The sequence below is a fragment of the Schizosaccharomyces octosporus genome, assembly GCF_000150505.1.
Source record: "Schizosaccharomyces octosporus yFS286 unplaced genomic scaffold supercont6.1, whole genome shotgun sequence".
In the NCBI taxonomy this organism is placed as follows: Eukaryota; Fungi; Ascomycota; class Schizosaccharomycetes; order Schizosaccharomycetales; family Schizosaccharomycetaceae; genus Schizosaccharomyces; species Schizosaccharomyces octosporus.
This window is the reverse complement of record NW_013185619.1, coordinates 3680240-3708210: the sequence shown is the minus strand read 5'-3', so window position 1 is coordinate 3708210 and position 27971 is coordinate 3680240. Positions and strand designations below refer to the sequence as shown.

Sequence of the window (27971 nt, the reverse complement as noted above, 5' to 3'; positions counted from 1 at the left end):
AAATAAACATAATAAAACGAAAAGAATAGTTGAGATTATTCGTTCATGTTTTCCATGGAGAGTATGCCATTAAAAGGTTTTGTCAATGAATATTTACCAAACAATTATATCGTACCTCTTCTTCCTGCCAGAACGAATAATTGGGTAATTTCTGATCCTACCGAAACGTCTTTTGTCTTTTTTATAAACTCTTTAGTTAAGCTATTAGAACATATAGACTTTTGCAAGGTTTGTTTCCTTTTTGGTTGGTTTTTCGTCAACTTGGGTCCTGTCTTGGTAAACCGATTTTTGTCTCATCTTTAAATTAGACAGAGTTGTCGCTTTTTTTCTTATTTATGCAGTAAATTATTCTAGTTTTATTTCCAAGAATAAAGTAGACAAGGAAAATGGATTACTATGATATTGACGGTATTCTGTCTGAAAACCAAAAGGTCCCTTGTACCTGCAACGTTTCGATCCCAGGGCTAGGACACGAGGGACGTGAGGTATTCTAAAAGAGAATAGAAACAAGTAATAAGCCAGCTAATATGATAGGTGCCGGCCGGCTCAAAAGTGGAGTTGCCTTTCTGGCTTGCTGAAGTCCTCGCTGTAAAGTATGTCACTTTTGAATAAATGGAATTTTTTCATACCTTGTTCAAAATATTGAATTTCAACTTTGATCCTAACTAACGTGATTCATTCAGTTCGTTCGTCAGTATTCATATGCCGATTCCCTTTTCTTCAGTTGTGCGCAATGCCTTGAAAGCAAATCCTACAAGTGTGCCTTTACGAGACATTTGTAGTAATTATTATCACTTTTCTGAAAATATGCTTCACGTGTATGTCATTCCTTTCGGCGTAAGAGTCGTACTTTAGTTACTGTTTCTTAAATCAACCAGATCGTTTCATTGCCTTACCGTTGAAAGTCTCATTTCAGATTATTAACGTGAGTTTTTAGAATTTCCGATGAACAGCTTGCCCAGCTATCTCTGGATACTCTGCGAAAACGAGCTTTGCTCATCGCTGACGGGGCTCTAAATCCTCAAGGAGCATTGCAACAGAATTCAGACTTTATCAATGGGCTTGATGACTTTGAGAAATACCGTAAGCAATCAACTTATTTTTCTTTGTCTAAAAATGATTCTTGCTAATTCAAAACTTATTTAGTTTTAAGAACTGCACACTCTACTCACCGGAGTCTTACACATTGGCAAAACTCCACAAACAACTGACCACTATATTAGAATGACAAGAGACCTTGTTTTAATAGAACTATTGTATATAAAATCATTACCTACATGTTTTGTTTTTGCCTGTTTTCTTATATATACGATGACCCAGTATGTATCTACAATAGTATAATAACAAATTGCTTCAATTCATATTATTGTCTTCTATTTCCATACTAAAAAGGTCTCTGTTAGTGAATGAAAGCCTAAAGGCAATGACAGAGATGAAACAAAGTACCACTTTAAAAGAAATATTCAGTAATAGCGCCTTGTCACAGGCAATATCGTCACTGAAGGACTACGCAGACCGTCGTGATTAATAAAGTAAGCATCATGGTATTCCTCAAAGTTGTACACCTTGCCTCTCTCTGTTTTTTGTTTACAAGACATACCAATTACGAATTGGAAACAAATAAACATGTTTTTGAACAACCCATCGAACAAAATTTCATCGTTCGACTAGTAAAGGTTAGAGAAGAACATAGGGTATTGAAAGAGAATGGAAATCAGTTATTTTTCACTTCAGACGTATAGGTATATCTTCAAAACCAAAGGCATCAGACATATGCTTGTCTTTTGTCTATAAAATTCATCCCAATCATAAATAACTGGTTACTTCTCCCAATAGATGAATACCTTTTCGAAGCTATATACAATGTTAGTTGTTGAAACAATTGTATGAAAAAAGCATTGTAATGCAGGGTTCCTCAGTAAGCATGAATGGAATTAAAGAGTCTGTTTCATCAAGAAATATTCAGACTCGTCATCTATAGTTCCTCCTTGGAAATATAAACCCTGCTTTACGGTGTACAGCAAACTTACCTTATATGAAACGATCGTATCCGGGATTTCTCCTTTTACAATCTTAGGAACCATTTCTGAAACCATACTAATAATGTATTAGTGACTTGTTCAAAATGGTATCACAAAAGTGAAGATAAATTCGACAAAAGGAAGGATCAGTTAAAAAATGCAGCACAAATTTTTCTTCAGCGAGGTAGGTTGCAAGCTACCACTAGGCCGGTAATTCCAATGTTGTTTTCCTCATATCCAACAAAAGTCGAAAAAAATTCTCATTACATACATTTTAGGTGCATTTCTGCAACCAGTTGCGAGTTCTTTGCTTGAGTTTTTCTGGTACAGTTAGTAAAAAAGAAGCTAAAAATAGAGAAAAGATTGCTATTCAGCTCACATAGTACAGATACTCAGTTAAAGAATTTTAGATCACGTAAACAATCAGAAACTCTAGTTTGTAATAAAAATGAGTCATCAAAGCACTGTCTTGGTTTTGCTAATGCAGATAAATTATAAAACATACATTTATTCATTTGCAAAGAAATTTCTTTCTTAAAAGGAATACCGTGTTCCCCAAAATGTAGTTGGGAAAAGACACATTTCTACCGTAAATCTTTCGCGCTTATATAGCAAAAAAAAAGTCCCATACTGCATCTTATTTTTGACAGTCATACCTCGTTAAACAACACAAACCGGCTTACCGTAGCTTTCTGTGCTTCTCTAAACGAGTATAAACATAATGGTGTAAACAAAAGAGAAAAATGGAACTTGAATTAGATTGAAAATAAATAAAAAAAAATAAAACCGTTCCAACTCCAAGTACTTTAGATGTAGTTTTATCCATATATGGATCTAGTTTTTCCAGAGAAATAGCGGTGTGAATTATTGTGTTTTGGCAGTCGCATGAATTTTGGTCGAGGTATAAATGTTTCTTTGAATCATGCATCCATGGTATATCAGACTATGAGATACATTCTAAAGTATAATGCGTTTTTATTATAAACTTCATTTCAACGAATATCTTTTTGTGTTTCCTTTCGTTGTCCACATAATGAATGGTCTTTATATGACGACGATAGGATGTAAACAAACATGAAAATTACAGAGTATGCATTAGGTAACTACGGATTCCACTGGTTTCATATAATTTCTCATTCATCATGACAAGTTCATATAAAGTTTGGGCTCTTAGGTGTATTTTTATACCCTGGATGCTGAGATGAGTACATGAAGAAACATTTCATACGAAAGAATTCAGTGTACAGCTTTTGTTGAAATTGCAATAACTATAACAAAGCTTTCTGGTTTACAGTAATTTGAAAAAGAAAACCTTCATACAAACACATCGCTTCCTTGATATCGCCAATACCTACATGATTATTCACGCACATTTATACATGTCATGTTCTTTTTTTTACGAGATGCCTCAAAATCATTTATTTATTAATCATGAATATTAGTTTTCTTAAATTAAGATTTATACTCCAAAATAGATTAAAATTACATAAATATCATAAGTGGACCGCCGTACAGAAAGAAAGAAAATTCGTTAATACATACACAATCACAAAAGATCGTGATGCATACATAGTCTGTCCGACAACCAGGAAAACTCAACTTCCAACAGACTTAATATATCTCCACATGAGAAAATAAAGTAAAAAAAAAAAAGAAATAAAAGAATCGTGAAATAATCAATGCTCTAGTCGGTATATTATAAGATTTTAAATACTTCATTATAAACGCAAACGTTCAGTTCAGCGAAACTAGTTTACAGTAAGAGAAATTCGCAATCCACATGTAATATAATTGCTCTCAGTTTTGTTTTCTTTCTTTTCCGCTCGAAAAACAGTAATTCGTTTCATCAATGAACACAAAATTCAAAAAATTAAACTTCCGCAATCTATTCGTTCCACGACTTCAATTTATTTTGCAACATGCCGACCAACCTATTCGAGGGATCCGTATTCAGGCTTGATCCCTTCTGCTGTTCTTTGCTTCTGTTTGTTGGTTGGTCCGTTGAACGCACCTGCGTATTGTCAACTTGGGTACTACGTACTTTAGGAGAATTCGCTCCATCAACCAAATTTATACCTTTTACTTCAGATTCCATGGAAGATGGACCAAGTGAAACGGTTTGCAAGTTTTCAGCAATCGTAGGTGTGGCAGGGCTAATTTGCTTTGAAAAGGAAACCGACGAAGAGGAACCCGTCTTCGGTTCAGTTAATTTACGAGTAGATTTATTATTGTTTGATACCATATCGTTCATGTCAATGTAATGCTCATCGCCCGTTCTTTCATCCACAGAACGTGAAACGTTCGATTCATTGGGGGAATGCAGGTACGGAGAATAAATACTTCTGTTTCCCATTGAGCCCGCATCGGATGGCGTACGAGAGAAAACAGAATAAGGACTTGACGGCATAGAATCATGGTCAGGAGGACTTTCACTTAATTCGTCTTCGTCAGAACCATTCCTATCGTTGGCATACTCCAAGAACTGAGACTCATCATTGCTAGAATCATCACTTTGCTCACCACGATAGTTGCTGATATCTTCAACAGCGAAAGCATCGTCGTCGGAATAGTACCCATCACCCTCGCCATCGACAAGGATGTTGTGATCGTAATCTTCAAAGCCTCCATAATGGCGATCTTCGCGATATATTTCATCTTCCTCAAAATCATTTTCACCATAATACTCTGGGATTCTGGGAAAGCGGCTTCTACCGTCACGACCAAAATGGTCCTTATTCTCCTGGTTGTAAATTTGATCTTCGATTGATACTTTAAGTGTTGAGTCAGGTAACTCGGCTATGCTACGCGAATTGTTTGGTTGTGATGCACGAGGACCGTCCAAAAAAACTTCATTTGAGTCTTCGTCTGATTTCTTTGTCTCTTCAGAACCGGCATAGTCGTCTAAATCAGTTGCGCTAGAATTTTTAGAACTCTGGACAAAATCGACAGCAATGCACTGTTGGACTTTGTCATTAAAATGAATTCGTCGAGATGGCTGAGCAGAATGGGATGGACGGAACACGGGACCCCGAAGACCATGGACGTTTGAATTTGAAGCTGCCTCATTGGAGGGATAACGCAACAAGGTGTCCAAACGAGAAGCCTGGGGACGAGGCGTAACATCACGACCAGAAAGTAAGACCTCTTGCGGAGAACGTCGCTTTAAGATTGGCTTTTTGTTTATAGACGTTTGAGAGCTGCGTTCGCTACCGGAATCGTGCTGTTCGTTCCCATCCTGATTTTGATTGGAGCCATCTGCATGAGTTTGCTGTTGTTTCAATATTTGTGAATTATGAATAGAAGGCATTGAAGCATGGAGTAACGGGCCATAAAGCCATGTAACATCGCATTCTTTTAGCCAATTCAAAGTTTCAGGAGAGATGGTGGGAAGATGATATTTATATTTAATCCAAGAACGCCAAGAAGCATTTTCTAAACGCAAGCCATTCTCGTAGCTATTTTTTGATTTTGTGATTTCACGCCAACTAGCCCAGATGTCGGTCTCACTCCACTCGTGAGAGAGATAATCAACTTGAGTAAGGGCGTTTTTCTTTATTTCACTGTCGTCGGCTCCAAGAAGCATGAGCTGGATTCTGGGTAAGGATGCTAAATCAGAATTGGGCTGGATGTCCTTAAAGGAGTCTTGAGGATGGGAAGGGAATCCATGCTGAGTAGGGCAACTGGATGATAGGAAGATTTGATCGTTGTCAATGTCAGGTTGGGTTTTGTGGTCAAAAGTGATGGGCAACGAAGGATTGGACTCCTGAGGATGATGATGATGAAGATGGTGATGATGAGGTTTAGGTTGTTGTTGTTGTTGTTGTTGCTGTTCCTGACGGGCATGAGGAAGGTGATGCTGTATGGGGAAAGAAGGATGACGGGGCTCGTTAGAAGGGGAAGCCTCGTTCAAAACATCCTCGTACTCTATTTCATCGGAAAGAAGAGCTGAATGGGATGCAGGGGCATCAGAGCGTGAATCTGAATTAACAAAAGGATGTAATTTTTTACGCGAAGAAGAAGAAAAGATCGATTGATCCTGTTTGGTTGCCATAGCATGAGAAGAATCCCGTGGGTAAGCGATGAAAGAATCTTGATGCAAATTTGGATCAGTTTCGGGAGGAGGAGGAGCCACCGACAATTGAGGAACCGCGTGATTGGAAGTGTTCAAAACGACCGACAGGTCTTGAATGTGACCAGGCGGATGTACCTGCGTTTTCTCGTTGAACGGACTGCTGGGTGAGGAAACGAGGGATTGGCTTCGCGCTTTCCTTTGTGGCTTTCTATACGCAGCGGAAGACGAGGAAGGGGAAGGCGAAGGAGAAGACGAGGTCGGTGATGACGGAGACAAAGAAGTAGGACCATGTGTTTCGAGCATTATAGTTGGGGGATGGGATTGATGAGAAGGAAGTGAATTGAAGTGAGAATGGTTGCTTTTGGCAAATTCTTCATCTGAAAATCGACCGATAGTAACATCTGGTTTCACTGCCATATCAAACCAACGACTACCAGTGAATTCTAGTTGCGTAAAGCAATTTTTCGGTAGACAAATGGTTTGAACAGATCAATATGATCGAACAGGCTTCACCTCAATTTCTCGTCTTCAATCGTGTGTGTTGTTGGTGGAGAAACGGCATGCAAATTGCAAGTCGATCCTCTGTTTGCGTTCGCTAATCGAGGAAGGGTATGACATTCAATTCTTGAACCACCGTATCGTAATACTAACTTGTTATTATATTAAAGACTGTCAGATATTACGAAATGCCTTTCGTAAATCCTATGTGAATAAAGATATACATATATATATAAGTAAAGCTGAGTGGGGAAGGGAAAGGAAGGAATGGGAACCGATGACTCTAACTAAATCCACTTCTTTGCTCATCGTAAACGAGTCAAACAGGACTTTACGGGAGGCAGATCCATGGGGGGGGGGATGCTATCACTATGTGAAAACAAGACAAGCCACACTTGGGAATGAAAGAGCATGAGAAGAATGAGAGTCAAAGAAAGAATTAGTTTTGTATGGAGAGAAAGAGAGAGTGTGTTTGTGTGTCTCTCTGTGCGTCGGTGAGTCTCTTGTCAAAATGAGAATGGACGAGTTTTGTAAAAGTAGCAACTGTAAACAAACAAGCAGCAAGAATGGGATTCGCTCGGGTTAGCTGGAAACGACAACCGATACAAAGAAGAAGCCTTGGACTCTCTGCAAGTGAATCATCGAAACCGAGTAAATTCTGCTACATAGTATGTAAGAGATGAGCCCCGGAGCGAGGTGATGAAAGGATATTGGTAGACACATAACATAACGATGGCGAATTGAGCCAAAAGAGAAATTGGATAGATTCAGATAGCGACCATTGCAAAAATGGAAAGCTTGAAGCCGCGTAGATGATCTCTTCTGGGGCTTCGTCGTAGATCCTTGTTTTATGGATTCCAAGAGCGGTATTATTTTTGAAAAAGTCGCAGAGTTTGTTTTCGTGGATCATGATGTAAAGTGAGGAATTGCCTTACCGAAGTGTTGTAACAAAACCCATGATGGAGAGAGAAAGAGAGAGACAGAATGGGATGAAAAGTGGAGTTGTTTTTCGTAAAGACCAGTTGATGAAAGGTTTAGGTGGTGTCTGACTAGAAGCAAGCTTTGCTGGAAGAGTTGGTATAGTCGTAGTAGGGAACAGCATTGTCTTTTTTGTTTTGTTTTTTTTTTTTTTTTTTATAGTTGGTTTGTTGTAAACAGACATTTGAATGGAGTTTAGGTTTCAAGACAATTTGCAATTCAAAAATGAAATGGAAAAGAGAAAGAAAAAGACAAGAGTTCAAGTGAATCGTTAACCAAGGTCACGAGACGATGAAGAAAAAGGAGAAACGAAAGCTTGATGATGATTGTTTGAATGCATAGAATCCACTAGAAAAGTCATTGATGAAAAGAGTTTGTTTCATTAGAAGGGGAGAGAGAGAGAAAGAGAGAGGAAAAAGAATAAAAGAAAAAAAAAAAAAACAATATCAAATCTAGGACATGTCTGTTTGATCAAAAGTCGGGTTTATTGTTTTATCATCCGTGTTTATGGTTTCAATTAGGGCTGCCAGGAGAAAATGCATGTTTTAAAAGAAAAAGAAGGAAAGGAAAAAGAGAATGGAATGTGTGTCGTTTCAATTAGCGTGTCAATCATCCAAAGAAAATAGAATCAAAGCAAGCCAAGCCAAGTCAAAAGGAAAAGAAAAAAATAGAGAAAAAAAAAAAAAAATTCATAAACAAAACAACTAAAAAATAGACAAACTAAAGATCTACTTGATGGAGAAGAAAATCAGGTTCCAAAAGATTATTTTGAACAAAGTCCAGATTCACCATGTCGTTGGCATCGGTACGTGCAGCGGATTCGGATTCCGTTTGACAAATCCCAGCTTGCAAGTGGCGTTGGACTACGCGGTTTCGCGCTGTTAAAGCATCAACGGCTAGAAATGCCTTGATATCGTAGAGATTGGCGGCTAGGGACCATGGATGCTTGTTGAGAAGCAAGTAATTTCCTTCGAAAATGATAATCCGATGCTCCGGACGAATGTGAATGTCGTTTGGAATCGGTGCTCCAACGGAATGGTCAAAGGAAGGTGCATACAATTCAGAGTCCGTCACTTTCTTTACCAAGGCGACGAGAGACGCGTAAAGTCGTGCATCAAACGTCCATTCAGCACCACGTCGCGCCTTTGCCTCTACTGGGTTATCCATTTTTTCGAGTTCTTCCAAAGTGTAATGAAATCCATCCTACAAGGCTTGTTAACACGCATGTACAAACAAATTCTGACACCAAAACATAGAGAAACAAACTGCTTCCTTACCATAGGGATCATTTTCACGGTATCACTTCCGAGTCGTTGATTCCATTCGGTTACTAATTTAGAAGCCAGTGTCGTTTTTCCAGAGCCGGGTCCGCCAGCCAACCCGACCAAGACCCGAGGTTGTTGCTGAAGCAGCTCTCTAGCATGTTCAAAGAGAGCGTCCGTAGAATCTACTCCTTGAGCCAAATCCATATTTTCTACCCTTATTAGCAAAGCCCTCCATGCTAAAAAGAACCCATACCGTGCAATTCGTTTTCTTATTGTTTTCTATGAAAAGTGAATGGTTCAATCCAGGTTTTCCGTAGAATCCTAGTTGCAAAGCACAGTCAAAAGCGAACGTCCAGTACACTTTACGAAAAAAATACAAAAAAAAAAGAACAACAAAAAGACAACCCGATTTATGCTGACCTTTTTTTACTTTCAACTTTATTGTTTTGATACAAAAGACAGTGGGAGTGACCTAGCACTGACGAAAAAACTATAGGTAACATTGTGCTCTTGGAGGAATCAAGAGCCATAAACAAATAGTACGAAAAAAAATCACCAGAATAATTCTGACGAGGATTTCTTTTTCTATACAAAAAACAAAATTAATGAAAGCGAAAGCACAGAAACATCCACGTACAAGACGACGGCGTGTACCAAAGGATTTCCCTAACTCTGTCTCTATACGCAGTTCAGACTACAAAAACTTTTTCTCTGTGCGCGTGCGTAAGCAAACAAATTCCTTCACCATTCGACAATCTCTCTATTTTACTTTACTTGTTACTGAATACTGGTGGGTTTTTTCTTGTTTGCAATCATTTCATTCGTCATTAAACTCATTCCAAGCGAGACACAACCATCCATCTTACAATTCCATTACAAGGAATTCAAAGCATGTTGATTTTCTTTTTACCTACCTAATCATTCACCTATCTATCTATCTATCAAACACACATTCTCTCTCTCTCTCTTTCTCTCTCTTTCTTTTTGTCATGTTCATTCAGATACCTTCTCCAAGCAAAACAATCAACAACGCTCTCATCTCACAATCATCCTTTCCTGTCCTACCAAAACTGCATTTCCGATTCCAATTCGGCTCCAGAGTACCAAAGTATCAATCTTTGGAAAAACACACAAAAGTCTAGAGCCTTTTTCACTCGTATTTTTCGCGACCCTTTGTTTCTGCCGCTTTGTCAATTTCAGGTCAGCCTAAAAATGCAGTCACAGTTTCGTCGTTGTCAAATTCGTACCTATCAGATCGAATGGTCCCGAGTGAAAAAATTTAGCGAATCTTTCTAAAGGCTTACGAAAGCAAATTACAAAGCTAGGAAACCTGTTTCTTACACATTTGGTCTGTACATCTGCTTCGGTTGAGTTTCATCAACCTCTGCGTTTCTTTACATAGCGCAAACGGCCGCAATTCTTCTTTGGCTTGCTATCATCAGTGGCAATATAAAGCCGTTGACTCTTTCGGCGCTGATTTGCCCTTTGCTTTTCTTTGGGCTTCTGGTCCTTCCTGCCACCTATTTGATTGAGCGAGAGTTTGATTCACATGACGTGGCAATCGATGGAATAGTGAGCTGGAACACCATCGGTAATTACCCATCTGATAAATATTCCCAAGGAGGAAATTGTCTTGTCGTTTGCCAAACAGAGACATATACATTGATTTCTACTAGTCCCCTACTCTTGATAAATTAAAGGATTCTATAAAGAGAAACTATCTTATTTATATTATTCTTTTTACATCTCGTTTCTCGTTTCTACTCTTAATTTTACAAATTCCCTTTTTTTTTCCCTTTTTACTTTGGATTTTCGTTTGAAAACATAACCACTTTTTCGTAAATATGTTTTCTCGTAGTGTACAAGCTATTGGCCGTGTTACCCCTATGGTTTCTCAGCGCTTTGCTGGCATCGGCGCCGCTAGCTCTTCCTTGTCTAGTCTTCGTCTTGCCAGTATGAATGGCCGTGCTTCCAACGTCCTTGTCGCTGCCCCCCGTCGTATGTATCACAAGAATGTTTTGGACCACTACAACAACCCCAGAAATGTCGGTAATCTTCCCAAAGGTGACGCCGATGTCGGTGTTGGTTTGGTAGGTGCTCCTGCTTGCGGTGATGTGATGCGTCTTGCAATCCGTGTCAACAAGGATGGTGTCATTGAGGATGTCAAGTTCAAAACTTTTGGTTGTGGTAGTGCCATTGCTTCTTCCTCATACGTTACCACTATGGTCAAAGGTTTGACCTTGGAGGAAGCCACCAAAATCAAAAACACTCAAATCGCCAAAGAATTGAGCTTGCCCCCCGTTAAGTTGCACTGTTCTATGTTGGCTGAAGATGCCATCAAGAGCGCTGTCAAGAACTACCGCTCCAAGAGCTTGCAAGATGTTGCTGCTGAAAATGCCGCCGCCGCCAAACCTGCTCAAGCCGCTGGAGCCGCTTAAATGAAATCGAATGAAGCAAACCACTAATTGATCCTTCGTTGGTCTTTAGTTGGTTTGTTGTTCGGTTAAACAATTGAATCCTTTTATCAACCGTTGGTTTGATTTTAAGGCAAAACCCTTGCTCGTGTTGGACCTCTTTTTCCCCCAATTTCTGTGGTCATCTTTGGTCCGCAATATAGCAATTGCAGTATCTTTGACTCAAGTTTCCATTATGTTTCTTGTGCGTCCCGATTTTGCATTCATATCTCCCCTCTTGTGTTTAATGTTTTTCTTTTTCATTGCTGGTTCTTTTGTTTCCTTTATGATGTTTGATTGTATTTCGTTATTTGTTTGCTTCGTTTACAAAATTGAAAAAAAACGTCAGCGCTTCCTTCTTTTGTGAGTTTTGAATTCCTTTTTCAAGGAGAAAGGAAGAGCTCTCTTCAATAAATAAAATGTAGCTCTGAACAAGTTGAATCCGTCAAGGTAACTACTGTTTTACAATTTTTCAAACACTATTGTTTTATTGCGTTGTGAAAGCAGCTTTTTTTAAGAGTGCCTTTACTTTTTCTTTTTGTTGCTCTTTTCACGCCTTGAAGTCAAGTTTACTAGTATAAATAATAATTGTTAATGAATTTTTTAAAAGAATTACTGTCGCCAAGTAGATTCCGTCTCAAAAAAGTATGGGACATTTGTAGCAAAAAGTAGTAAGCATGTTTCATTTACTATTGTACATTACAATTCATAACATTATTCTATTCTATTCTAATCCATTTCAATCCAATCCAAAGAATAACAAAAAAAGTCAACTGCAAATGCCACAATACAGTTCCCACAAAAGAGCGATCTGACTAGCTCGTACGTATAGCTTTCGACGGACGTGATATACAAGGAGGAAATGTATTATGGATGCCAGAGTTTAATGGTTCGATCAAATCCAGACGATAACAATCGGTCTCCATGACCATCAACACTCATCACCTTTTCTTCGTGGCCGACTAAATTTTTAACCAAAGCTCCGGTGGTTGGATTCCAGATTTTGACACATCCATCATATCCACTAGACAGCAAAAGTACGGCATTCTCCGATTGCAAATAACGAACTTCCGATACAAGAGATGTATGTGCTGGAATCGTTTGACTAATCGAAACATTACGGAGATCCCATAATTTGATAGTATCATCCGCTGACGCTGTTGCTAGCTGGTATCCATTCGGTGCCCAATCCATAGAAACAATGTGACGAATGTGGTCATCCAAAACCATTATGGACTTTCCAGATCGAACATCCCACACCCGTCCGATGGCATCCATTCCGCCAGAACTAAGAAGGGATCCATCAGGTTGCCAGGCAACACTGAAAATACCTTCTGCATGACCCTCCTGCATGAGCAATTCGGTTTCTGTTGCGACATCCCATAACCTCCATGTTGTATCAAAAGACCCAGAAGCCAAATAATCACCACTCGGATGAAACGCTACTCGTAGGACACGAGCCAAATGCCCATCCAATCTCGAAATTGGAGTGGATTGCTTTCCGTTCCATAGACATACTGAATTGTCTGCTGCTCCTGTCGCAAAACAGACATTTTCTGACATCTCATCCCATGTCACACAACCAGGATGCCAGTCTAATCCCGAAACTTTGTCTGTATGGCCTCGATATAACCTTACTTGAGATAGGTCCTTAGTGTCCCAAACCTTTACCTGTCCGCTCCAACTGCCAGTAGCGAATTTGTTACCATCTTGACAGAAACGAATGATAGACATAGGTCGCTCTCCACCCACCTGCGAACCCTGCGCATCTACTTTGCGATAATGATCGGCAGCAAAACGAGCCGAGATAATCTTCTCTGGAACAGGGATTTCAAACTCTTTTCTTTCAATTTCCAAACGCAACTTGGCCTTTTCCAAAGAGTATAAAGCGATTCTTCGTCGTGCCTCTAACAATTCTTGGCTGCCTTCCGAATACGTTTCGTGATCCTCATCTTCATCTGCTTCATCTCCTTGAACGGCATCCATGATGATGTCTTGCTGGCCCTCGTAGGAACGCTCTAGCATCCAATTCAGCAGTCTTTCTCGTCGCGATCCTGCATCTTCCGCAAAGTACGTTACTGGTTCACCAAATCCACGTAAAAGTTCTCGAACACGTCCATCTTCATAGGGGACTCTCAGAGCTCGAATACGCTCTTCACGTTCCTTTTCGGCGTAATACGCGGCTTGCTCTTTAGAGGATCGTGTAATTCCTTCCGGCACCTGCCTTGTCTCTTTACATACAGTTAGCAACAATTAAAATAACTCAATAATTTCCTTCAAACCATACCCAAATCCTGCAAATATATGCCTCCACTGTTTGTGCTCATGCTACATCGCTTCGTTCTATTAGTTCTTGGCACAAAAGCATGAATATTGCTACGGTAAAGCTCGGTAGTTATGTTGATATACCGTTACTTAAACCAGTACGTCCTACTACGGAATATTACCTAAAGCAATAGAACGCAGATCCCTATATCTTATGGGTTTCTAATGACAATACTGTACCGATGTAGCAAATTTGTAGACAATTGAAAAGGAGAGCGAGGGTCGAAAGAATGGGAAAATTGGCTATTTATACATTTCTTTTATACTTTGCTTCCTTAAGTTATGCTTCAGTTTTCAATTGGAAAGATGTGAGTTGCCGTAAACAAATATATATCATTATGTTCTAACTAGGTGCTCTCAATAGGCATTTAATTATCCAAAGTTTTCCTTTGAATGGAGTCCTGAAGCAGTTACTTTGACGAGAATGGAAGAATTGAAAAGTGAATTGCCGAATGACAAACTTTGGACGCGACTTCGCACGGGAAACGAAGATTATTTCTGTGTTTATCCAAATATCACAGCTATAAAGTCCAAATCCGTATCCAAACAGCCCAAGCCTGATACAAACTCAATAAGGACCCAAGGATTCAAAGCACTAGAGACTCTCTCGAATATTTTCATAATGGAGGTAAGTATTCCTGCACATACTTGTTAACCTTACTTGTATTTGCTTTGACGATGTTATTTCTAACATTGGAGAACTACTACTCCATGTGTTGGAAAAATACTTACTTCCTTGTTATACTTACATCAAACATTTAGAGACGTGGATACTGGGCATATGACTATCTTCACAATCAATTTGTACGTCAGTATCATTTGGATTTATCTCCCGACCTCCAGAAGCCTGTTATGGAGCCCTTATATTTTTTGGGAATGGCTTCTTCTCAAGAAAAGAATGTAGAGCCTCAGGAACAGCAATTGCTGGTTATGTTTGACGAAGGGAAAGCATATTTACAAACGACCTATCGCAATGGTACGATCTGTGATGTTACAAATAAACCGCGTACTGTTGTTTTAAAATATGAATGTGAAGACGACGATCCAACTCCGAGATTTACTCAATACCAAGAAGTTTCTAGCTGCTCTTATTCAATTACCATCCATGTTCCTGCTTTGTGTAAGCATAGAGCTTTCCAATCCTTAGATGATAGCCCTTCGGAAAACATTATTTGCTACCCTATTTCCACAGAATCAGACGTTCATAGTCGTGTCACTGGCCACAAATCCCAGTTACCTACAGGGACTAGTACTAATCGCTCTACAGCACTGAGCAATAATGCAGAAGACGATGTAGGTGGATCCACACAGCCTACAAGCAGCTCTTCGGACCCGATGGAAGAACTTTAAAGCTACATATCTGGTCTTTTTTTTTTTTTTTACTGTAACAAAAAACCTTGCATAATCATGTCATGTTCTCCTTAATCTATCACATCTATATACAAAACTCTGAGTTTAACCGACAAGCCCGAAAAGAGATCTCATGCAGCAAGTATGAGTTCTTCTATTGTCGAACAACCTGAATTTTGTTGTCTTTTTGAAACTTTGTGAATTGTGTTTCAAGTTCCTTATATTGTTCGAGCAAGGCATCCATTGCTTTTCGAATCTTCCGTAAGTTAGTATCCTAATTAAATGCCATCAAAAATACAGATCCCAATTGACTTACTCCTTCTTGGTTCGTCTGTAATGCAGGCATAACGGTTTCTACAGTCTGTTCAACCAAAACACCATGAATCATACGAAAGCAACGGCGATCTTTATCCAAAGGCTTCAAGGTCTCATTCACCAGTCTAAATAACAAAAAGTTAGGTTTTCGTATTTATAGTTGACGTCCTCATACTTATGTTCATCAGCGTCTGTTTCCAAATCGACAATCTTTTGTGCGATCTGCTGCAATTGCGATTTGTATGCGTTATACTGGTTTTGCAAATCTATTTGTTAAATTAACTTTCTTCGCTTTCAACGTACATTGCTGTCGACTAATCTGCTCAGTCATTCTTCTGTAAAATGGATTTTTTGCAAATGTTCGTTGTATTCAGTACACGCACATTCATATGCAATTAACGCGGTTTCATGGTCTCGTTAAACGTTTTGCGTGATATGGTACCATACCTTCGTTTTCATTACCAGATTAAGTTCATTTAGTTCGTTAGTAAACAAAGTGTCGTATTGGAATGTTTATGAAGAAATGCTTGTGTTGGTGTAGAAGCTAAATCGTCTTAAGTAATTCAAAATTTATAAATTACGTGAATGTGATCCTCTCTAGAATGATTTATATGAAAACGAGGGAATTAGAAATACTCATAAAAGTTATTTATGAAATGTAACATACTTTGTTTATTTTCACTGATGATTATAACCTTGGTAGAAAAGTAAGTGGGATTAGCTTTAAGATTAAATTTGATTCATAACTAGCATGCTCTTGAAGTTCTGTATAGTTGTTCACTCTAAATGAAGAGTTTTGTACATGTCACCGAGCAAATATAGACTTCCACAAACAACCGTCAATGGATTTTCAGTACCAGCAGATATCAAAGCGTTTCTTCTGTTTCTCTCATTGACAAGTACAGTTTGAACTTGTCTTTTGGAGAGATATTCTTGTATCACTTTAGAATCCATCGACTGGATCCAAGGCATCCCTTCTACTGGGGAAAACTGAGTGATATACACCGTATCTCCCGGTTGAACCAAAGACTCTAAAATTCCATTCGCATCTTTGCTTCCAGTAAAAGCTACCATCCAAGAGACAGACTTGTTGGCATTTTTTTCTCGTTGAAGATTTACGAACTTAGCCAGTTCTAAAGCAGCATCCTGATTATGGGCTCCATCAAACAATACCTTTCCGATTCCAGAAATATCTCGAAAATCCAATCTTCCAGGCCATATGGTGTTTTTGATACCATTTTGGGCATGAGGAATCATCAACGGGAATGAAGATGTTAGCACATCCAAAGCATATACACCACAAGCCACATTTCCACCTTGATATGATCCATTCAAAGAAGTTTGATAATCATTTGTTCCCCAAGAGGGGCTCGTAACACTCCAAGTTTGAGCCTGATTTGTCTCTTTTGCTGACGCTAAATAAACAGGTCCGGCATGAACTTCTTGAGCAACTTCTTTCAGTGTTTGAATTACCTTCGGTTTGTTTGTTGAATCAATTATACATGGGACATTCTTGTGGAAAATTCCTCCTTTTTCACGAGCTATGGCTTCCAACGTATTCCCAAGAAAAGCTTCATGATCCTTTCCGATTCGACAAATAACAGATAATAAAGGGGAATCAAACACATTTGTGGCATCCAATCTACCACCTAAACCCGTTTCAATTACAGCAACCCGTACACCCGCTTCGCAAAAACATTCAAACGCGGTAGCTGTCAATAGCTCAAATTCGGTTGCGTTCGTACCAAACCGTTTATCGATATCCATGACCCGCTTCCGACAAGTTTCGAACATTTCCTTGCTTGCAGCTTGACCGTTCATGTGAATGGTGTCCCTAGGCTCGATAAAGTGTGGGCTAGTATATCGACCAGTTTTTATGGCCGCTTGTAACAGAGTAGTATATATGTAACTGCAGACACTTCCTTTCCCATTGGTTCCAGCAACTTGAATGGCACAAAAAGTCTCTTGAGGATTTCCCAAGTGTTGTAAGAGCAGACGCATACGCTGCAATCCGAGTTGAATTGGCATAGTTAAATTAAACCGAAATGTTTAATTATCGGATAACTGAAACAAAGCAATAATAGCGAATACAAGAAAATGCAGTTAGTATTCTGTCTGGGCTTGACGCAGTATAAAGTTGCAATCTAATAAAATAAAAGTAAAATTATATATAAATAATCAAAACTTCTAGTAAGAATTAGTGAATCGACGTCAGTCTCGAGCGTTTCTCTTTTATCTCAGTTCTTTCTTGAGGTTAAAAGACTGAACAGAATATTAAGTGAAATTACGCATAAATAGGAGCGTAAAAAATGAGTCTTTATAAAAACTTTAAATGAAAACTAACTTTTAAACGTAAGCATAGATACTCGTTGCAAGGGCTTGGTCCAAGTCCTAGATCAGTAAGGACATACTTACGATTCATTATAGTAAGATGTGATTGTGATTCCTCAAAAGGTTCTATAAGATGCCCATAATTTATAATGTCTTGAAGAGAAATGTTCGCTTTGAGTTGAATCTAGTAGCAAGTTAATTATGTAAGAGAAGTTATAGAAATTTAGGAAAAGGAGCAACTATTGTTCTACATCAAAATTAATCGTTTCATACGAAGGTTTATATGTATTCTGTTTTTACTTAATATGAATTCAGGTGGTGGACCTATGAGCATAAAAAACCTGACCTTTCTTTAGCAACTTTCTCCAATCGCCCAAAATGACAGATTACATCAAGGAAAAGGCGATTGCAGCTGATTTTTCATCAGTAACGTTTCGATTTGATGACTATTTAGCCCGAAATTTCGAGTTCGGCGAGGCAGGGAAGCTTCATTCCTTGCATGGACGCGAATCGGGTTCCAAGATGGGTAGTGTGGTCTGCAAGCATTGGTAAGGACTTGTTTTTTTTAAAGATTTGAATATACTAATAAAAGATCAGGCTCCGTGGTCTCTGTAAAAAGGGTGAGCAATGTGACTTTTTACATGAATATAATTTAAAAAAAATGCCGCCCTGTCATTTTTTTGCAGAGAGAGGATGGTGTTCAAATGGCGAAGAATGCTTATATCTTCACTTGGATCCCAGTAAACAGGTCGGTGTTTGTGCTTGGTACAACATGGGTTTTTGCCCATTGGGACCCGTCTGTCGTGGAAAACACGTACGAAAACCGAGCATTTGTGAACGATATTTATCTGGCTTCTGTCCATCAGGTCCAAATTGCCCGGATCCTCAGTAAGTGTTACGAAAACCGTGAAAATCCTAGTGAATACGATACTAACACAATTCAGTCCGAAACATGTGGATCCACCGCATCCTCCTCAAAGAAGAAAAGATTTTTGATGAGAAATAAAGAGTTTAGTGTTTTCTTGTGTATATTAGCCCTTAACGATAATACAATTCGATTCCCATTCGTTCACCAGCTTTATGTGTTGACCACTCGAGTTTGCATATTACATTTCAAGTGATAAAATTAATACATAAAAAAATTCAAGAATTTGTATCTGATCCTATTTGATCTGACCTTGAAATGATTGTGAAGCTAATACTTCGAAAGAAGAATCCGTAACGGAAGTGAAACTCGAAGAAATTATGGATTAAGGAAAAAATCATTGCTTTATATCTCTAATATCTTTATTTCAAAACTTTCCTTTATGAAACTGGTTCTGTTTACATTGTAAGGTAAAAATACAACATTGGCAATCAATTCACCGATACCACCCAAAGAAGGGACAAATGACCCTTTAATAAATTTGTTGAAAAATTCTGAATATTAATAAATAAAAATAAATAACAAAACCAACAAGAGACTTACTCGTCGTTTCAGACTTCCCGTGAGGGGGGGATGAGATTTTTACCTTAGTACGTACCACCAAGAAATATCGAACCAAGGTGAAGAATCGCCATTGGAAGTCAAGATTCTTTCATAAATAGTCTGATTTAAAAAAAAGAGAGACGGTATTAAGATACCCTTTGAATTTTGAAGTCATAATTCTCAAGAACGACGAACATTGGTACAAGATACAATTTAGAACGAAAAAGTAGAAAAACGAACTAGTTAAGACGATGGACGAATCTGGAGATTTAACGGGTCAATGGAGATTTGCCCAGTATGTATAAAATGAAAACAGATGATGGATTATTAACTTAGTTAGATGTTTTGGCGACAAGGGTGATGTTGAAGACATTACAGAGGGTATGAGTTTAATAAGCACTATCAAAAAGAAGATTTTATATGTGGACTAACTTATTTGTGAAGCTGATATTATTTCGGCGGTAGAATTTGATCATACAGGCGACTATCTTGCGACTGGTGATAAAGGAGGACGAGTAGTGCTATTCGAACGGAACCATTCCAAAAAAGGGTGCGAGTACAAGTTTTTTACCGAATTCCAAAGTCATGAACCAGAATTCGACTACTTAAAGTCGCTAGAGATTGAAGAAAAAATTAACAAGATTCGTTGGTGTCGTCGAACAAATCGAGCGCACTTCTTGTTATCTACAAATGACAAGACAATCAAATTATGGAAGCTTTATGAAAAAAATCTAAAGGTTGTTGCTGAAAACAACCTTTCTGACGAATTTCGTCACCCTCGACCTGTGTTAAAACCCTTCACCTTACCCATGCAGTTAAAGCTTCCTCGCCTTAGTCATCACGATACGATTGTTGCTGCGTATCCTCGTCGAGTTTATTCCAATGCCCATGCTTACCACATCAACTCAATTAGTGTGAATTCTGATGCTGAGACTTACATTTCAGCAGATGATCTTCGCATTAATTTATGGAACTTGGGCATATCAGATCATTCTTTCAATATTGTGGACATTAAGCCTGATAACATGGAGGAACTAACAGAAGTTATTACCAGCGCTGATTTTCACCCAATCAATTGTAACCATCTAATGTACAGTAGTAGCAAAGGTAATATTAAACTTTTAGACCTTCGTCAATCCGCTCTTTGTGATAATCATACGAAGCTTTTCGAGGATCAAGGCGACCAGGATTCAAAGAGTTTTTTCTCAGAAATTATATCCAGCATTTCAGACATTAAGTTCTCTCAAGATGGCCGTTACATTTTATCTAGGGATTATCTATCGTTAAAGATTTGGGATATAAATATGGAAAAGATGCCGGTTAAAACAATACCTCTTCACGATGTATTGAGATCCAAACTTTGTGATCTTTATGAAAATGACTGTATCTTTGATAAATTCGAATGCACCTTTTCCGGAGATGGAAAACATGCTTTATCAGGAAGTTATAGTAACAATTTTGGTATCTATCCTACGGATAGCTCTAAACTTGGTGATGAAGGTCAAGTTGTGTTACAAGCTGATAAGGCCGCTTTTCGTGCTAGAAAATCAGCCGCAAGTTCTACAGTCAAATTAAATTCTATGAAGAGTAACGATTGGGATTCCAGGTCACCTGCTCCCATGGGCTCGGCTTCCATTGGACTTGATCCTGACCAACTTGATTACAATAAGAAGATTTTGCATGCCAGCTGGCATCCCTTCGAAGACTCTGTTGCTATTGCCGCAACAAATAATGTATGCTTTTTTTTATTTTAAAACTATAAACCGCTAACAATTGTTTTAGTTGTTTGTGTTTAGCAAGCTCTAAGATGTCAATGTGTAACTCTTGTCTTATTTCTTTTGATATTTACAATATCGATGAGCACGTTTTGTTATTAGACGGACATAAAAGTCAACTTCAGCCTGTTTGCTTTTTTGTCTAGTAACTAATTTTTAACGGATTTGTATTTTGTTACATGTGTTTGGTCAATGATTAATGACGGGAAGTAAAACTTCAAGGACTAATGATTATATCTTCGTTTGTATATTCCCTTTTGCTCTCCCCTTTCCCCTGTTTGTCAAAAATATTGTTCTTTGCTATATTTTTAGCTTAATTTTTCCTTTTTTTAAAGAAGATCAATATGGTAAGGATAAGAGTTACAAGCAATTACGTTTGTTAATACAATTTCAGGCGAAAATACTGTTTCAATGAAGAATTATCCTCGAAGTTTAATATTAAAAGGATGCTACTCTTTCTAAAGTTCTTAATATGATAATAAGAATAAGAAGTTTGGTGTTCTAATAGCTATTGGAATGTACCCGTGAAGGGGAAAGAAAGAAGGGGAGTGCTCAATGAATGAGCATGATTCGAGCTATCATTTTTTATTCATACTGGTGATGGAACTCCCCTAGAAATGACTGTTCAGGGAGGTTGTTGGTGCATCGTGCTCAGAGAATAATGTTTACATCTTTAAAGCTAATTTTTATGGATGAATAAAAGTCAGTACAACAAATAGTTCTAAAAAGTCTTTGTTATAACATTATCAACATTAACATTAAAGTAAGATTTAAATTATGAGAAAGGCAAAGAATGCATCCAGTTACTTAAAAAAGACCAGTTGCAAAGTGATTGCAAGTAATACGTGAAGGACGATAACCCCAGCTATGGAAAGCTTACACAAATATGTTCCTGCTTGTTGACAAACAGGATACAAGTTACGGATAAGAAAGACAAGTGAGATGCCCAGTCCAACAGATGTTAATATCCATTTGACGATATGGGAAATGAAAGAAGACAATAGACTGAAAGGAGGAGTCATTAACGAAACGGGGAGCCAGCTAATGTTAGCATAACCGTATATGCATACGCAATCGAGCAACTTTGGGTTGCACTTGTTCCAAACCAAGAATCCCCAAAGTATGACTGAAGCAATGGCCGTGTAACCATAAATGATAGAAGTGGCAGAAACCAGCTTACCAATGGAATAAGGATTGTCTATAGACCCTGTGAGATGTCGCACATAGTCAGTGATGGAATTCGAAAAGAACAATGCTTGAACTACCGTAGTTGTTATCCAAAAGGGCCCATATAAATCAGGCCTATCATCGATAACATCAAAAAAATTTGCTGTAGGAATTAATGTATGTATACACCGTTGCACTACGTCTTTTGTGGTTACGCGGAAGGAGTCTTTGATTGTCCAAGTGGGTTCTTGCATGGAAGCACGACGAGCATGTAATCTAGGGCTTATAGGTTTTGATATAGGTGTATGCTGCTTAAGAAGATTGTCATCTTCAAATGTAGTTCTTCCCAATTCAGCATCTGGCTCTATGTTGTAATTCTCATTCATTTTGGTAGTTGATGGACAAGGGCTAGCCAATAATTGAGGGTAACAGGAAAACAATTAAAATGAAGGTTTTTTTAAATTGATTCATATTTGTACAGTAAAATTTAAAAAAAAAACAAAATTGTGTCATGCAGTTTACAGAAGGCTTCACAAATTTAGTAGACTTCCTCAGCAGAATCTAGTCAAGATTAATTTGGTCATGGAACTTTGCGTAGAGAAGGTTTTTTAGTTCTTGAATACGTGAATGATCAGTTTCCATATGAGACTCTAATTGTTCACTTTGCTTTTCCAATCTGGATTCTGATTCTTCGAGTTCTTCATTCAGTGTATCCAAAGGGACTTGAAAGAAGGCGTCACCAATCTTGATCAAAGGAATTTGATCTCCATCATCTTCATCTAAAAGTTCACATTCATTTTTGGCATCAACGATGTCTTCTACCTGACTTTTGATGTCTTTGAGCTCTAATTCCTGAACAGCTCTTCTAGAATGCAAAACGGAGAACTCATTTAAATTGTGCTGATCTTGAGCTAACACAGGTATTTGTTCCATTATACTTTACGAAATTTGTGTCAGTTTCCTGCCGCGAACCGTGAATGAAAGAAGCGGTCGTTTGGATGAGGATAGAATGCTCAGTGAAAAACTTGTTCATTCCACAAAATACGCTAGAGAGGAATAAAACAACATAGGTAGTTAGGCTGAAGAAAATATTCTAATTTAGTTTTGTTTGTAATATCTTTTCGCACAACCGAGAATGTAAACCATTTGAACGGTCGAAAGAGTATTTATTCATGACGCATAAACTGTAAACTTTTAGCATTGGCAGGTATAAGCATTAGAAACTAGATTTAAATTATATATATGTACATATATTGAATGAAATGAAATTGTGATGATTTCTTGAAGAAACTTTGCGGTATCCAGCAATTTCTTCGTGTTTTATGAACAATTCAAGAAAGGATATATCCATTCCAAGGAACTAGATTCCGTTTACAAGATAAAAGCAAGTAGTCAAGAGGGGTTACCGTCAAGCGCTTCTATCATAGGCATGGTAATCGGAGAGAGCAATTGGTGGATATACAGGATCCATATTGGCAGGTAAGAAGCATCCTGTTTTGAGATTTCTGCTGTATAGAAAAATTTCTGGGTACAGCATGGATGGACGTACCAGGAAATACCATTTGAAGCAGGACAATCACCTATTGCCAAAGCTTCTGAAGCCAGGCCTCGATTTTCTGGGAGGATCAGAGCTTCTATGTCTTCAAGTTTAGTGAAAGGGACGCAGCCATCAAAATATAACTGGAAGAAAAATTGAGGAACTTGGTAGGAAGGCGAAAAGCGAATCCAAGCTTCAACCGATAAATCAGGCGACACATAAATCATCTCACTTTCCTCTTCGACAAGGGAATTCTTTTCATCATTGTATGGTTTTATTTGCCATTGTAGTCGTAATATAGGTTCAAAAAGCTCTACCAATTCACAAGAGATACCTCGATTCTCCAATGTAGGGATCAATTGGAGAAGATGCTGCCGAAAGTTCATTAATGAGTTAATTCATTTACTTTATTTTAGAAATGAAAGAAAAATCCAAATTAAAACTTCTTTTCCTAGACGGATGATCCAATGTCCCAAAAAATAAAAGGAACGAGAAAGAGTCAGTTCATGGATGGAAGAAATAAACAATTGCGAAGAAAAGTTCTGTTTCGCAGATTAGAAGTTTTCAATCATCTTTATATATATTTCAGCGAATGGTAAAATGAATCCACGTACATGAGAAAGGTGTGCTTTTTTTGGCTATCCATTCCTTCGAGACTAGCAATCATCTGTATGTATAGCATAAGATTGGAGGACCAGATTACTTTAAGATTATACATACCATTTATTTCTTGTACGTTTCGTTTCTTGTACGGCTCTTAAACGTAAAGGAATTTGCCTACTTTTCTCGCTTTACACAATCAGCCATAACACGACCAAACTAGAGTCGGTTGTGTTTTTTTTGAACAAGCTACGGTCTCATAGAATTATTAAGAACTTACATGATTCAATAATGACTAGAAAGCAGCTTAAACACTGTGGATAGGGATTTATCAGGAGTGATTTCTGAAATACTTCTCAATAAGTAAATTTTTTGTTCGCTACTTTCAAAGCCTTTCAAACATATATAACTTTATTTTTACATCTCTCGAGCTCAAATATGGCAATTTCTAGTACATCATGATTGTTTATTTACTAGCAAAGTGAATGAATGAATTCGTTAAGTATGGATATCACAGAACAAACTGTTAGTTATTGGTTCGCTAAATGGAAGTCTTTTATGAGTCAATATCTTCAATACAAAAACCAGCTTCCTGGTAAAGACATACGGATTGGGAAGAGTCAGTTGTATCTCACCTAAAGTCACAAAAAAGGAGATTTTCACGAGAAAAAACTGAACGTGTTGGCTTTCTTCCATATATGAGTGGCTAAGGATCTGATTCGTCTTTATGCTGGATGATTCTTTGAAGGATGCTATAGCAGGAGGAGCTGCTGGGTTTGCGTCGTCTCTTGTTGTCGCACCTTTGGATGTAGTGAAGACTCGGAAGCAAGCTCAAAAAGCTCGAATGTCCGTGCGCGGGGCGTCAGCTTTAGGAGCAATGGAAGGCACGCTACGCTCGATCCAAAGGATTTTCATTCACGAAGGAATTCCTGGCTTGTATCGAGGCGTAGGACCTATGATGTTAGGGTACCTGCCTAGCTGGTCAATCTACTTTGCTGTCTATGAAAAATCTAAAGAACTTTTGGGCGTAAACAAACGATCTTCACAACAAAACCAGGGTTCCAAAAAGAACGCGGAAGAGATAATTGAGGACGCAGATCCTGAACTCTACAAATTTTGGTTTCGCCAGACTGCTTCTGCCATCTTCGCTGGCGCTGCAAGTGTAACCTTTACGAATCCAATTTGGGTTGTTAAGACGAGAATTGTAACTCAATCGCATCCGAAAGCAAACCCTCTAACTGATAATGCAGCCGCTGTTACAAATCTTCAGTTTCGTAATCTTCAGACGGATGCCCAATCTTGTAAAAAACGTCTTCCTCTCTTTTGGTTAAAACGACGAATTAATATTAATGACGATTGTAATCCCCTCCGCCTAGAACAACCCACTGGACCGGCTTGTTCTCCTACTTATAGAAATACGCTTGATGCATTTCGAAAGATATACAAATATGAGGGTATCAAAGCGTTTTATAGGGGCTTAACGCCTTCTTTATTTGGTACCTTGCATGTTGGTATACAATTCCCATTATACGAGTTTTTTAAAAAGTCTTTTGATGATCTGTTTGAAACCCAAAGAAACGTTCACATTATTCTTGCTGCTACCCTGTCGAAGGTAACTGCCTCCGCAATAACCTATCCCCATGAAGTTTTACGGACACGATTACAGAGCCTAGATGCTCCAACTCATAATTCGATGGCTTTACTCATTCGAGATATATGGAGATTGGAGGGCTGGCGTAAATACTACGCTGGCATGGGTACTAACTTCCTCCGTACTATTCCCGCAAGCTCCGTGACAATTCTGAGTTTTGAACTCGTTCGTGATTACCTTAATTAATATATTTTCCCCCCATTCTCCCAATGACATTTTTATAGATCCTATTCTATGACTATATGATTTATCAAGTTTTAATTTTGAAAAACTCCCTCCACGTCATCTTTTAAAAGAATCCTATAATGATTTTGAAAGTCTGTTTTTATGAAAGTTGACACCGTTTCAATTGGTTTGGTCTGCAAGAATCCACTAGTCAGATTTCTTTTTTCCTCTTTTACTCAAAACATCGCGCTTTTTTCTATCATATTTTTTTTTCCTTAAAATAATAGACCAGTCTTGTAAATTCTTCTATGATATAGTAAACTGAAAAACAAGAAACGTTTTCATCATTAAGAATCTCTTGCGCATGGAAGGAAACTGAGAAGTCGTACTTTTTAGTTAGATGAATATGAAAAATAGCACAAACGTAGAAAATAAGCATCTAAAGTAAAATAATTATTGGAGCATTTACTACCTGGCGATATGCATTTAGGGAGAGAAAATTCGTAAAATTTACCAACACCACGAAAATGGCAAAACCAGGCAAACAGGGAAAAAATAATGCAGAAATTGAGTTTGTTCCAGAAGAAGAGCAACAACAAAAACAATTTGTAAAAGATAATGCCAATAACGCTGACTCTGAAGAAGAATTAGAGGATTTGGATAGCGAAGATGAAATTGATCAATCCGAAGACTCTGATGTTGAAAGTGCAGATGAGGAGGCATCAGGTCATGGAGAAGAAAAGGATAAAACAAGCTCAATGGCCGATGATATTGCAAAACTTTTAAATGAAGAGCCCGCTGCTCCCGAGACAACTGATACTCCTGTTTTGAGTTTGTCGAAGAAGTCGAAAAAAGCAATTCGCAAGAGTAGCGCCGACAAAAAGGCTGCAAAGTTACGCACCGCTCATCGCCGCGAGCGCTTGAAAAAGGAAAACGTGGGTCGTGTTACCGACATTGTTGCTACTGATGGTGACACAGTCAAAACATACTTTACACATGAAAGAGAGCTTCGTCGTGTTGCACGAAGAGGTGTGGTTCAATTGTTCAATGCCGTTCGTACTTCTCAAATGAGAGGAGCTATGATGAGCTCTTCTGTTACCGGTGGCAGAACGACTCGTGAACAAAAGGTACAAGAGCTTTCCAAGTCGAGCTTCCTTGACCTCATTAAATCCCAATAAAGTCCGATATCTTTCATATACAGATTTTAAGGGTTTTTTAATATTAACTTATTACTGAATGCTTTAAAAAGTTAAAAATTTTTATTCTATTTGTTTTTTAGACGCTGTCTTGGCTTTGGTTTATGGGATATCTGGTGAATCATTTTTCTTTGTATACAACACAGAAGGAACACGCCAATTCTTTCTATTGGTTCTTTGTAAATCAATATCAAATAATACTATATCTTTTTCTTGCTTTACTTTCGTGAAGAAGTACCGTGGTTAAAAACTTCCAAATGGCAAAACTGAAGCTTTTTTCAATGGATTCGACCGTTTTGAATGGTTATGTGCTATTATTTTGCTCTTGGGCCTTATTTGTGTTTGGTCTCATGAGTGTGTTTGGGTTTATTGATATTCCTATATTGGTAGACGGAGATGTAAGTAAATAGTCTAAAGAGTATTGAAAAGCAGTTGTTGAGGATTCAAAACGCTCCATTAGTGTTTCTTTTAAGAAGATTCCCGTATTCGGTGTACTAACAGGTCATAGAGTTCTCCTATTCATGCATATTATCCTTGTTTAATAATTTTGACGGTTACAGTTGCCTTCTTTATATGGCTTTTTTTCAACTGGCTTGGCCTAAAATACTTTCGACATTCACCTAGCGCCATGCGTAGGTAGGCTGGTAATTTAATGGTTAATTGATGTATGGTTAAGGTGGATGAAGTGCCCATACCCTTTTAATCTGGCTATGTCTTAATGAATATGAGATATTCGAAGAAGCTGTCTCAGTCACTTTTGCATATCTATAAGTGTCTCCTGGATATTGATCTGTAGCTGGAGGA

The 27971-nt window shown here is 38.2% G+C and overlaps 16 protein-coding genes across 16 annotated transcripts; 8 read left to right on the top strand and 8 right to left on the bottom strand.

Moving 5' to 3' along the window:
* Positions 1 to 64: 64 nt before the first annotated feature.
* Positions 65 to 1363, top strand: SOCG_02480 (GINS complex subunit Psf3). Its single transcript, XM_013160973.1, has 5 exons — positions 65 to 485; positions 535 to 593; positions 684 to 818; positions 938 to 1083; positions 1147 to 1363. The coding sequence occupies exons 1-5, from the start codon at positions 387 to 389 to the stop codon at positions 1209 to 1211; spliced, it is 504 nt and encodes a 167-aa protein (XP_013016427.1). The 5' UTR covers positions 65 to 386; the 3' UTR covers positions 1212 to 1363.
* Positions 1364 to 3417: 2054 nt separating this feature from the next.
* Positions 3418 to 7929, bottom strand: SOCG_02479 (protein phosphatase regulatory subunit Reg1). The gene has a single exon (XM_013160972.1). It carries the CDS (start codon positions 6508 to 6510, stop codon positions 3907 to 3909), a length of 2604 nt encoding a protein of 867 aa, XP_013016426.1. The 5' UTR covers positions 6511 to 7929; the 3' UTR covers positions 3418 to 3906.
* Positions 7930 to 8237: 308 nt separating this feature from the next.
* Positions 8238 to 9307, bottom strand: SOCG_02478 (nicotinamide riboside kinase). Its single transcript, XM_013160971.1, has 3 exons — positions 9088 to 9307; positions 8847 to 9043; positions 8238 to 8772 (listed from the first exon to the last, which is right to left on the bottom strand). Exons 2-3 carry the CDS (start codon positions 9036 to 9038, stop codon positions 8290 to 8292), a joined length of 675 nt encoding a protein of 224 aa, XP_013016425.1. The 5' UTR covers positions 9039 to 9043; positions 9088 to 9307; the 3' UTR covers positions 8238 to 8289.
* Positions 9308 to 10431: 1124 nt separating this feature from the next.
* Positions 10432 to 11884, top strand: SOCG_02477 (iron-sulfur cluster assembly scaffold protein Isu1). The gene has a single exon (XM_013160970.1). The coding sequence runs from the start codon at positions 10679 to 10681 to the stop codon at positions 11270 to 11272; it is 594 nt and encodes a 197-aa protein (XP_013016424.1). The 5' UTR covers positions 10432 to 10678; the 3' UTR covers positions 11273 to 11884.
* A 34-nt stretch (positions 11885 to 11918) lies between these two features.
* Positions 11919 to 13655, bottom strand: SOCG_02476 (U4/U6 X U5 tri-snRNP complex subunit Prp4 family protein). The gene is made up of 2 exons (XM_013160969.1): positions 13575 to 13655; positions 11919 to 13518 (listed from the first exon to the last, which is right to left on the bottom strand). The coding sequence occupies exons 1-2, from the start codon at positions 13612 to 13614 to the stop codon at positions 12155 to 12157; spliced, it is 1404 nt and encodes a 467-aa protein (XP_013016423.1). The 5' UTR covers positions 13615 to 13655; the 3' UTR covers positions 11919 to 12154.
* A 93-nt stretch (positions 13656 to 13748) lies between these two features.
* SOCG_02475 (sensor for misfolded ER glycoproteins Yos9) lies at positions 13749 to 15876 on the top strand. Its single transcript, XM_013160968.1, has 3 exons — positions 13749 to 13920; positions 13977 to 14240; positions 14375 to 15876. The coding sequence occupies exons 1-3, from the start codon at positions 13843 to 13845 to the stop codon at positions 14960 to 14962; spliced, it is 930 nt and encodes a 309-aa protein (XP_013016422.1). The 5' UTR covers positions 13749 to 13842; the 3' UTR covers positions 14963 to 15876.
* SOCG_02474 (prefoldin subunit 2) lies at positions 14987 to 15773 on the bottom strand. Its single transcript, XM_013160967.1, has 4 exons — positions 15581 to 15773; positions 15453 to 15543; positions 15279 to 15402; positions 14987 to 15218 (listed from the first exon to the last, which is right to left on the bottom strand). Exons 1-4 carry the CDS (start codon positions 15606 to 15608, stop codon positions 15117 to 15119), a joined length of 345 nt encoding a protein of 114 aa, XP_013016421.1. The 5' UTR covers positions 15609 to 15773; the 3' UTR covers positions 14987 to 15116.
* Positions 15877 to 16054: 178 nt separating the features above from the next.
* SOCG_02473 (folylpolyglutamate synthase) lies at positions 16055 to 17305 on the bottom strand (the record flags this gene model as incomplete). Its single annotated transcript, XM_013160966.1, has 1 exon — positions 16055 to 17305. One exon carries the CDS (start codon positions 17303 to 17305, stop codon positions 16055 to 16057), a length of 1251 nt encoding a protein of 416 aa, XP_013016420.1.
* Positions 17306 to 17986: 681 nt separating this feature from the next.
* Positions 17987 to 18604, top strand: SOCG_02472 (zinc finger protein Yth1; the record flags this gene model as incomplete). Its single annotated transcript, XM_013160965.1, has 3 exons — positions 17987 to 18156; positions 18206 to 18496; positions 18553 to 18604. 3 exons carry the CDS (start codon positions 17987 to 17989, stop codon positions 18602 to 18604), a joined length of 513 nt encoding a protein of 170 aa, XP_013016419.1.
* Positions 18605 to 19077: 473 nt separating this feature from the next.
* SOCG_02471 (protein phosphatase regulatory subunit Pab1) lies at positions 19078 to 22470 on the top strand. Its single transcript, XM_013160964.1, has 5 exons — positions 19078 to 19371; positions 19417 to 19457; positions 19521 to 20809; positions 20859 to 21198; positions 21246 to 22470. Exons 1-4 carry the CDS (start codon positions 19328 to 19330, stop codon positions 20880 to 20882), a joined length of 1398 nt encoding a protein of 465 aa, XP_013016418.1. The 5' UTR covers positions 19078 to 19327; the 3' UTR covers positions 20883 to 21198; positions 21246 to 22470.
* Positions 21568 to 22461, bottom strand: SOCG_02470 (rab GTPase binding protein). The gene has a single exon (XM_013160963.1). It carries the CDS (start codon positions 22402 to 22404, stop codon positions 21655 to 21657), a length of 750 nt encoding a protein of 249 aa, XP_013016417.1. The 5' UTR covers positions 22405 to 22461; the 3' UTR covers positions 21568 to 21654.
* Positions 22471 to 22579: 109 nt separating the features above from the next.
* Positions 22580 to 22951, bottom strand: SOCG_02469 (prefoldin subunit 4; the record flags this gene model as incomplete). The annotated part of the gene is made up of 1 exon (XM_013160962.1): positions 22580 to 22951. The coding sequence occupies one exon, from the start codon at positions 22949 to 22951 to the stop codon at positions 22580 to 22582; it is 372 nt and encodes a 123-aa protein (XP_013016416.1).
* Positions 22952 to 23410: 459 nt separating this feature from the next.
* SOCG_02468 (autophagy C terminal domain family protein) lies at positions 23411 to 23941 on the bottom strand (the record flags this gene model as incomplete). The annotated part of the gene is made up of 1 exon (XM_013160961.1): positions 23411 to 23941. The coding sequence occupies one exon, from the start codon at positions 23939 to 23941 to the stop codon at positions 23411 to 23413; it is 531 nt and encodes a 176-aa protein (XP_013016415.1).
* A 761-nt stretch (positions 23942 to 24702) lies between these two features.
* On the top strand, positions 24703 to 26448 carry SOCG_02467 (NAD transporter). Its single transcript, XM_013160960.1, has one exon. The coding sequence runs from the start codon at positions 24883 to 24885 to the stop codon at positions 25990 to 25992; it is 1110 nt and encodes a 369-aa protein (XP_013016414.1). The 5' UTR covers positions 24703 to 24882; the 3' UTR covers positions 25993 to 26448.
* Positions 26449 to 26498: 50 nt separating this feature from the next.
* SOCG_02466 (rRNA processing protein Rrp15) lies at positions 26499 to 27149 on the top strand (the record flags this gene model as incomplete). The annotated part of the gene is made up of 1 exon (XM_013160959.1): positions 26499 to 27149. The coding sequence occupies one exon, from the start codon at positions 26499 to 26501 to the stop codon at positions 27147 to 27149; it is 651 nt and encodes a 216-aa protein (XP_013016413.1).
* A 299-nt stretch (positions 27150 to 27448) lies between these two features.
* SOCG_02465 (uncharacterized protein) lies at positions 27449 to 27807 on the top strand (the record flags this gene model as incomplete). The annotated part of the gene is made up of 2 exons (XM_013160958.1): positions 27449 to 27565; positions 27676 to 27807. The coding sequence occupies 2 exons, from the start codon at positions 27449 to 27451 to the stop codon at positions 27805 to 27807; spliced, it is 249 nt and encodes an 82-aa protein (XP_013016412.1).
* Between the last annotated feature and the right edge of the window lie 164 nt (positions 27808 to 27971).

Coding starts and splice junctions, on each gene's coding strand:
- SOCG_02478 (XM_013160971.1), bottom strand. CDS start 9,038: ATGGATTTGGCTCAAGGAGTAGATTCTACGGACGCTCTCTTTGAACAT. Junction 8,773..8,846: donor CCGTGAAAATGATCCCTATG/GTAAGGAAGCAG, acceptor CAAGCCTTGTAG/GATGGATTTCATTACACTTT.
- SOCG_02480 (XM_013160973.1), top strand. CDS start 387: ATGGATTACTATGATATTGACGGTATTCTGTCTGAAAACCAAAAGGTC. Junction 486..534: donor TAGGACACGAGGGACGTGAG/GTATTCTAAAAG, acceptor CTAATATGATAG/GTGCCGGCCGGCTCAAAAGT. Junction 819..937: donor TCTGAAAATATGCTTCACGT/GTATGTCATTCC, acceptor GTGAGTTTTTAG/AATTTCCGATGAACAGCTTG.
- SOCG_02476 (XM_013160969.1), bottom strand. CDS start 13,614: ATGAGCACAAACAGTGGAGGCATATATTTGCAGGATTTGG. Junction 13,519..13,574: donor CATATATTTGCAGGATTTGG/GTATGGTTTGAA, acceptor CTGTATGTAAAG/AGACAAGGCAGGTGCCGGAA.
- SOCG_02471 (XM_013160964.1), top strand. CDS start 19,328: ATGGACGAATCTGGAGATTTAACGGGTCAATGGAGATTTGCCCA. Junction 19,372..19,416: donor GGTCAATGGAGATTTGCCCA/GTATGTATAAAA, acceptor TAACTTAGTTAG/ATGTTTTGGCGACAAGGGTG. Junction 19,458..19,520: donor TGTTGAAGACATTACAGAGG/GTATGAGTTTAA, acceptor TTATTTGTGAAG/CTGATATTATTTCGGCGGTA.
- SOCG_02470 (XM_013160963.1), bottom strand. CDS start 22,404: ATGAATGAGAATTACAACATAGAGCCAGATGCTGAATTGGGAAGAACT.
- SOCG_02479 (XM_013160972.1), bottom strand. CDS start 6,510: ATGGCAGTGAAACCAGATGTTACTATCGGTCGATTTTCAGATGAAGAA.
- SOCG_02477 (XM_013160970.1), top strand. CDS start 10,679: ATGTTTTCTCGTAGTGTACAAGCTATTGGCCGTGTTACCCCTATGGTT.
- SOCG_02467 (XM_013160960.1), top strand. CDS start 24,883: ATGCTGGATGATTCTTTGAAGGATGCTATAGCAGGAGGAGCTGCTGGG.
- SOCG_02475 (XM_013160968.1), top strand. CDS start 13,843: ATGGGAAAATTGGCTATTTATACATTTCTTTTATACTTTGCTTCCTTA. Junction 13,921..13,976: donor CAGTTTTCAATTGGAAAGAT/GTGAGTTGCCGT, acceptor TGCTCTCAATAG/GCATTTAATTATCCAAAGTT. Junction 14,241..14,374: donor CGAATATTTTCATAATGGAG/GTAAGTATTCCT, acceptor TCAAACATTTAG/AGACGTGGATACTGGGCATA.
- SOCG_02474 (XM_013160967.1), bottom strand. CDS start 15,608: ATGACTGAGCAGATTAGTCGACAGCAAT. Junction 15,403..15,452: donor ACAGACGCTGATGAACATAA/GTATGAGGACGT, acceptor TTTGTTATTTAG/ACTGGTGAATGAGACCTTGA. Junction 15,219..15,278: donor TACAGACGAACCAAGAAGGA/GTAAGTCAATTG, acceptor AACTTACGGAAG/ATTCGAAAAGCAATGGATGC.